This window comes from Anser brachyrhynchus (assembly GCF_964034855.1).
Source record: "Anser brachyrhynchus genome assembly, chromosome: 23".
NCBI lineage: Eukaryota > Metazoa > Chordata > Aves > Anseriformes > Anatidae > Anser > Anser brachyrhynchus.
This window is the reverse complement of record NC_137716.1, coordinates 3,531,068-3,539,229: the sequence shown is the minus strand read 5'-3', so window position 1 is coordinate 3,539,229 and position 8,162 is coordinate 3,531,068. Positions and strand designations below refer to the sequence as shown.

The 8,162-nt window shown below is 43.2% G+C and overlaps 1 protein-coding gene across 1 annotated transcript; it reads right to left on the bottom strand.

Moving 5' to 3' along the window:
- Positions 1–2,993: 2,993 nt before the first annotated feature.
- Positions 2,994–6,762, bottom strand: LOC308181895 (semaphorin-4D-like; the record flags this gene model as incomplete). The annotated part of the gene is given in 7 exon segments (XM_080565690.1): positions 2,994–4,236; positions 4,885–4,937; positions 5,110–5,276; positions 5,693–5,808; positions 6,278–6,370; positions 6,373–6,499; positions 6,757–6,762. Coding segments are annotated over 7 exon segments (969 nt in total). The 3' UTR covers positions 2,994–3,829.
- Positions 6,763–8,162: the final 1,400 nt, after the last annotated feature.

Genomic DNA, 8,162 nt, shown 5'->3' with positions numbered 1-8,162 from the left:
AAAAAAAAGTGTTCTTTTATCTTTGGCTAGCCGTATTCCGTCAGAAACAGGCCGCTCTTTGTTGCTCGGTCTCTTGCGAAGGCGTTTGTGCAAGTGGTAAATTAACATAAGGCGTGAATGTGTTTTTACGGCGTGGCGAAACGCCTTGGGAAGAAGGGAGGCCATCAGCACCCAGCCGCTCCTAGCGTGCTCCTGCGGCCCTAGGAGCTGATCCTGACCTTGGATGTGACGGCCCCCAGGTGCTGAGCAGCAGCAGAGAGGTTCCCCTGCTCCCTCCGGGCCCCTCTGCCCAGGTGCCCCACACCCCCGGGATGCTGCACGACCCAAGGGGGCTCCCAGCAGAGCCCCAGGAGAGAACAAAGCGTGCCCTGTCTTGAAGGGATAAAAGTGCTTCATCTGTTCATCAAAGGAAAGGGTACGGTGTGACTTCATCACAGCCATAACAAACTTCCTGGTAGAAAGAAAAATTATACGAGAGCACTTTTCAGTTGAGCTGGCACAGGTATAACGAGCTCTAGGGCTGGCAGCAGAAGCTGAACAGGTCAGGCTGGGGAAGAGCTGCCTTCTTCATCACCAGGGTAGAGGTGCCCCGGTGACCTGGCCTCCCGAAGGTGACAGGAGACCAGCCCAGGAACGGATTTTTCTCCTGTCTGCTCCTTTTCAGCCGTAAATCCAACGGTAGGGATTTGGCACGCAGCAGCTGCCCTGCCCGCTGCCCGCGTTGTGTTCCGTGGGCAAAGCCCAAAGCGCACCCACCGAAGCGCACCCGCCCTGGTGTCTCCACGCATGAGAAGGACACGACGGGGGCCTGGTTGTGAACACTAAGTATTTTGTCACTCGGTTGTGACAAAAATCAAAACTGACCGCCATCGACTGGACTGGGCAGCGTGAACCAATTCCACTGCCTGCAGTTATCCCGAGCTTTAAGCACGTTATGTCAGCGGCTCGGGAGCTGTGGACGAGTGTGTGAGCGTACATGCAGTTTCACAGGTTTTTAGAGCAGGCATCACTGTGCAAGCTTCTCATAGAGACATCGAGTAATGAACCCGAAGTGTGGCTTTGGCATTTCCTCCCAGACACCTCCGCCAGTACACTCAAATCCTGATTGAACACCAAAACTCCTCATTCATCTCCCAAAAATGCTCACTTCACCTTAAAATATTGCACTCCTCTAACGAAGCCTCCCACGAGCAGACTCGGTGCTGCTGAGTTATGTTGCTGCTGAATGATCCCCATCCCCTTTACTTATCAGGACACTTTAATGGGAAGTCTTCCCAAGAGAGATTTTGTTAATCCCAGGCAGATCTGCACATTAATTTCTCTGTGCATTAATAACTTCAGAATTTGCACCAAAATAGTAAGCTCTGTACTGGTAGTTTTACAATAAAAGGTAGGAGTAGCATTCAGAACTCAGCAATATTAATATCAGAGTCCAACACCAACAGCGTAATCACTAGTGATACCACCACCACCTCATACTCTGCTTTCAGCTTTTCTCCTTTTTTCATCCATTTCTGCAAGGCACTTAAAAGGGAGGTTTACTGAGCTGGAATTCCTCATCTCCAGTGTCCGCACTGTTGCCCATGTTTGAGGCTATGGTTTGTTTGCTGCCCATAATTTTAAGCGTGACGTCAGACAGGCACGTTCCGAGAACACCAAGGTAATACTCCGCTTGAAGTGATGGCAGCAGCTACCAGCACAAAAGATTTTTGCAACCAAGAAAGCTGACCCGGTGTCAGGAGCTGTGGGGGAGGAATGTGTTTTCACAGCGGATTGGTGCACGCTCGGAAGAGTCGTTGCAGGATGCAAGTTGGAGCAGTGGCGGGTGGTTGTTCTCAGCTGGCAACGGCGCCAGCAGCCCCAGGACTTCCTCGGCTCTGTCGCAGCGCTGAGCGCCAGCAATCCTCTCGCCCCATATTCTCTGTCCTTCCTACCTGCAACGTGGGAACCAATGACAAAAGAACTAAAACTGCACCGAAGACACTACCGAAAGTAGGGCACAGTATCTTTCATATCGACCTGTTAACTGAAACTTATCTACAACTCTTCGAAGCTAATTATTTTACACATTTAAATTAGGGTAATTAGATCAGCAGGAATTGAACTAAAACCAAATGCTGGTAGCCTTGTGAGGATTTTCTGAAATAGGGTTTTGCGTTCCATCTGCACTTCCTTCCACTGAGGGAAGCGAGTTAAGTGTCCCCAAAGATAAGAATGGAAATTTCGATCACTTCCTAGATTATTACATATCACCACCCAGTCTGCATCATTAATCTCCATACAGCCCTTTGCATAGAGGGATTAGGAATATAGGTAAAGGAACCCTGTAAGGAAGTAGGCTCCCTTTCAAACTACGAGACAAGATGTGCACCTCAGATCTGGTTTCTGCACTGCACTGACAGTCACTGAAACGCAGCCTGACTGTTCGTGGCATAACAGTTTGCCACCAGATATCCAGTCTCCTAATTTTCGGATGTCCATTTCGTGCGGTCCTCTTGTCCACACTTTGTGACTAAGGCTTCACCTTACTAGAAAGGCTGACACAGTTTCCACCTTGACATCTGTCCACAGAAAGTGCAAGCACTGGCATATAGGCAAGTACCAGCATAAAAGACAGGTGCAGGAATTTGTGAATCTGCTCCTTGCAAGTTCAACAGCTCGCCTCACCTTGGTTCTATGGTATTTGCACATAATAATACACAAGAACCTGTTGATAATTTGATCCAGGGAGAAAGAAGGCCTCCAGAAAAAAAAAAGGAGCCTGAAAGCAGGTGCCTTGCTATGTGTTTGGTGCTGACTTCCACGCAGAGGAATCCATTTCCAAGCAGACTTCTTCTATAGCTATGTCAGAAGTGGAAAAAATGAGGTAAGTCTAGAAGAGAATCAGCCTTGTACTTTATGCATGTCTGGCATGAGACAGAGTGAGGCAGCATAGCCTTTGTTCAGGGATTTCAGTAATAGAGAACCCATGTTATTTTTCAAACCAGAAAACATAAGAGAACATTTATTAGAAAACGAAAAAAAAAAAAAGTGTCTCAGAAAAAACGCTCAACTTTCAATGGCCTTTAATAAAAGGAGCTACAGTGTCTGAGTTTTGACCAAACCTCAGAAATAAATCCAGAACAATGATGCAGTACATAAGTCAGCTCATGGCATTTTCGGACAGGGAAAGATGCATCATAAAGGTCACTAAAAACACATTAGAAAAATAAATGTATGGAAAGCCTTTTGAAAGGTTAAATAAAGGGAAAAGAGAGGAAAATAGAGAAAGAAAAAATACAGGAAGATGACTCAGGAACTTCTAACAAAGCATTACATCTGACACGAATACCATGGTCAGTGACAAGTAATTTAACCTCATGAAAAATGAGGGTAGTAGCAACCTCTTGGGGCATCGGGAGACTTAATTAGTTGCTATTCGTAGATTAAACACAAAGTCTGAAGGTGAAAAGCACTAAATGCTAAGTATTATTAGCTTCTGAAGTATTAATTTATGTAATTGGGCAACTCCAACATTACAAAAAAGTAGATCAGCGTCAATTTTTGAAAGAAATTTATTCTTGTGGTTTTAATGTGTCAAAAAGGTACCCCAACAAGGAATTTTGCCTTTAAAAGCACTACGTGGTAACACATCTGTGTAATACACAACGCAGCTTGTCATCTCCAACTCTGAGCTTCTGACTCCTACCCAAATTTACATTCCACAGTCCTTAACAGGAAACATCATCTTAACCAAACATTTCTGTGAGCCGCAAGGTCTCCGTAAAACCTGCACTGTGCCGTGCATTGGGGCTGCACTCCTTAAGAAAAGCTCACAAGCATTTATTCATTAACAAAAGACGTGTCCATTTGTGTGGCTGAACTCTTCTTTTTGCTGCCTGATCCCTCTGTAGCCAATGCTGGACTTCCCAAACAATCTGCATCGGTGGTTTCTGAACTGGTTTCTCTGATCGTCCAAGGCAGAGGTAAATGACCCTTGTAGAAATTCCAGATGAATAAGAAAAAGAAAAGAAGTGCAATACCAACCCCCAGGAGTTTTAAAACAAGTTTCTCTTTTTGGCTGTCCACAGCTTTCTGTTTTTGTTGCCTCTTTCAGTAAAGAAGCTGGTACTGAAGACTTAAAACCCTCAGCTCCTGCTTCGTTGTACTTATTTGTTGCCTTCTCTGTATTTTGATGGACGTAAAGGGCATAGTGGGCCACAGTGATAAGGAATTCCTTCCCTTTGGATTTCTCTACTGAGAGACAATCACAGAATCCAGCCTCATCCACTGTCACGTTAAATTTTGCTATTCCTCCATCATAGAGGAGGTGTTTAGAGTCCTTCTCCTGAAGTCTGCTCCCCTTAAACTTCCACACTACTCTTGCCAGATTCGACAGAGGAACACATTTAAGATGAATATTGTTTTCAAGGGGAAAGACAAATTTTCTCACATTATCTTCTGAAATTATGAAGACAATGTTTTTAAGTAAGAACACTGAAGATTTAGTTGAACTTACAAAGCCAGATACATATTCAAATAAATATCAAATTGAATCCACCGGTCTGAAAACAGATAATGAATATGTAAGGAGTAAAGACAAAGAAATCCCTTTACTAACAGGGGAACCAGTAGCTCCAATTGGGTCACATTTATGCTTCCCTTATGAGTAAGAGTTTCAGCCTGAACTAAAGTATTCTGAGTTTGTTGGGGTTTGAGAGGATTAGGTGGTACCAGTTCAGTGTGCTTTTCTCATCTTTCTCAGTTCAAAAGTAATAATCAGCATGATTTTAATTCTGTGGTTTTCTATAATGTAAGAATTCCAGTGACCACAAACTGAAAACATTTTGATATTTTGATTGCATCATGTTAAAATATTCTTTCTTAAAACAAATGCTCACATACCTACACTAAGGCAGCTGGAAGCATCCCCGTATTTGACGCTTTGAATTAAATTCCTGGGAAAGCAAAAATAAAAACCAAACAGACAAACAAACAAACAAACAGTCTTCCAGCTTGTAAGATGCCATTTGTAGGAATCGTCCTAGATCTGTGTTGCAGACAGCAAGAGTGCACTTATAAAGCAATCTGACATCAGGTGTGCAGCTGAAACAACAGCTCTTTACTTACTCAGTATCACCAGTTTGATTTGCCAGAAGAACACCTTCATTAGAAGACTCAGACCATGCGCAGTAAGGATCTCTTGCCAAGATGCAACCCAAGCAGTACTTGTATCGGTGGCATACAGGAACTGGCAGCTGGACCACTTGAGATAGGGATCCTACACAGAGCATTCCCTAGAAACATAGGAGGGAGTTCTTGTTTTACAATGGCAGTGAGATCTTAAGCTCCTATTTTCTAACATGAATTATAATATTTGTGGTATTTATTAAAAAAATCATTAACTAAAAAGCTTGTAAGAATAAATGGTAATATAAATGAGAAAAAAACATCTTTGCGTAACATGTAAAATGTCAGAGTTCCTTCCCTATTTTTTTAGTGATTATAAAGGCTTGTTTCAGTTATTTTTTGACACACACAAAATTCTACAGATAAGAAGATGTACTGTGCTTCTGATATTAATGAATATATGATAGAAGTAGAATTATGAAGCATTTACAGGCTATTTAAAAGTCAGAACAACGCAGAAGAGCAAGGCCTGAGGCAAGCTATTACAGCAGTCACTTTCCATATGCAGGGACAGAAGTTCTACCTTTTTAGAAGACAGCTGGAGAAATCGCACAGTCTCAGGGGACAGAAACAGCTGTAGCTCTTCCACAATGAACATTTCTCCATCACAATTGAAAGCTTCATGCAAATATCCGTCATCTACATAAAAAGAAATGTATTTTTAAAGATAAACTTGTTTAACATTGCATAACACTGTAGCCTGATAATTCATGTTGAAATTAGATGGAGATTTAGAAGGCATTCCTGGGCATAAGGAATTTCTGAAATTCTTCAAAGCACTGTTTATTTTTTATTTCAGTACGGGAGAAGCAATGACTTTTTTTTTTTTCCAGGAAAAAAGACCTCAAACAATCCCTGAATTTGCAAATATCATTATGTGAAGCCTCCTTTGATATGGAAAATTTCTAAAGAGAGCCTTTTAATGTCCAACAAGCCAAAAACATTTAATCTAACTGGTATGAAAATATTAAACTAGCAAGACAGCTTCTGAATGCAAAACTTCAAACAGAGCTAATGAATACTTCTACTTTTTTGAAGTCTCCAGAAAAATTCTGCTACAAAATACATAAAAATGAATAGTATCATCTGCTAAAATAAAAACACTTACCTGTTCCTAGAAACATAACATCGTATGTTTGTTTATCTAGGCCAGTGACTCTGTCTACTACGATCCTGGTATAATTTGAATTTCTCTTCAGTGCACAGGCCTATTACCAATTGGATTTACAGAATTATCCATTAGAGGGTGATCTCTAACAAACTGCAAGGCTTTGTCAGGCAAGTCAGAAGAAGTATTATATCCTATACTCCGGACAAAATTATCAATGCACTAGAAACAAAAAAATAAAAAAACATGATTACAATTGCTGTTACATTTCAGAAGGGTATAGAAAAAAATACTGAATTTCCGTCTAAGCATTTAGTTATTTCGACTAATCTTTGAAAGACAAAAATCATTATTTTCCTCACAGTCTACAACCTGGTTAATAACTCCACATTTCCTGCGGAGCATAACTGTAAGGTAGCTTTTCCAAGAAACTGCCTATGATAGAATGAGAAAGCGTCAGTTAACATAATATTGGTTACCTTCATTTTTATAAGACATGGTTAACTGTGCCCCTTTTATAAGATTTTGTAACTATTACTTACTATACTAATCAGAACTACAACGTACTCTGATGGCAAGCCCAAGTTATTACCAGCAAACAATGCCTTTATTTATTAGCTTTGCACTGGGTTTGCGATTCTCATTTGCAAGCTGAGCTGTTTCGGATTTTCAGCAGGGTACCTAAGTACGCTTTTACAAAGACTAAGAACCAGTGGGAACATTTTGCAGCAGTCAGCTACTTTAAGTGCCTAAGAAAAATCATAGCTACGACTGCTTTCTTCTCTACAATAATTCGCCAGTTTCTGTATGTATTATAAAGTAATATATGTATACAAATCAAGCTTACTATGAAAAAAGAATTTATATTTTATTAAACTAATTTCAATCAGATACTCTTGCGCCTGAAATTTTGGCAGCACACCTAGCAGAATATGCCCCCCAGCCAACTCAACGCAAAATTAAAGCTAGGTAGTGTCATCTGCAATTACAGAAACCACAAAGTCAGATTCCACATCTGCTTTCATGAAGGGAATCTCTGCTCTGTTTGCCCTTTCATCTGGTGGCAATGCCAACAGCTGAGGAAACTATTCACGTTAGCGTAAGCCAAGTAAAATACTGTTCGGGTTAGAATAGTTTTAAATTAATAAATCAGGTTGGAAACTTCAAAATACTACTAAATAACTCGTGTTTGACCCTGTACGGTAATCCAGCATGTGATTCTCCACAGGTATTGCCCATGCCCGTAAGTGCCAAAATGTTTTCTTGGCCAACAGCAGAGGCCTCCCTCGATATGACTGCACTATTTGGGAACAAATGTTTTCCACACACTTCATACTTTCCTGTGACCACTTTGCTCACAGCGCGTGGGACATCACCAGGCGTTTGTGACTGTGCCGTCCCATCCCATTGTTATTTCTGTGGAAAAAACCTTAATTCCCGGCCTAGATTCCCATAGCACGTTGCTCCATCCCCTTCCCTGAGGGGCATTTCTGGACGGCACCCGTGGCGCAGCGCAGCAGAGGTGGCCCAAGCCTGAGGGACAGGAGCAGGGCCACCCAGCCACCCCACAACCATCACCCCACGGCCCCTCAGGGGATAACCCCACACCCAGCACCCCGCACCGCGACGCCCGAAGCCGGGCACGGGCCCGCCCCAGCCCGCCCGCGCCCCCTAAGATGGCCGCGGCCCCCCTCGCCTCAGGGAACGGCGCTCCCGTAACAACCCCGCGGGCGAAGACCGAGCCCCGGGGGCCGCGGCCCCTCAGGGTCCCCGCACCGGGCGCTGTTGAGGACACCTCGGAGGGAACGGGAGGAAAATCCCGCTCCCCGGTGCCTAACGGTGCTCCCTCTGGATTTCCCAGCGCGCGCTTCTCCAGCACCGCGGT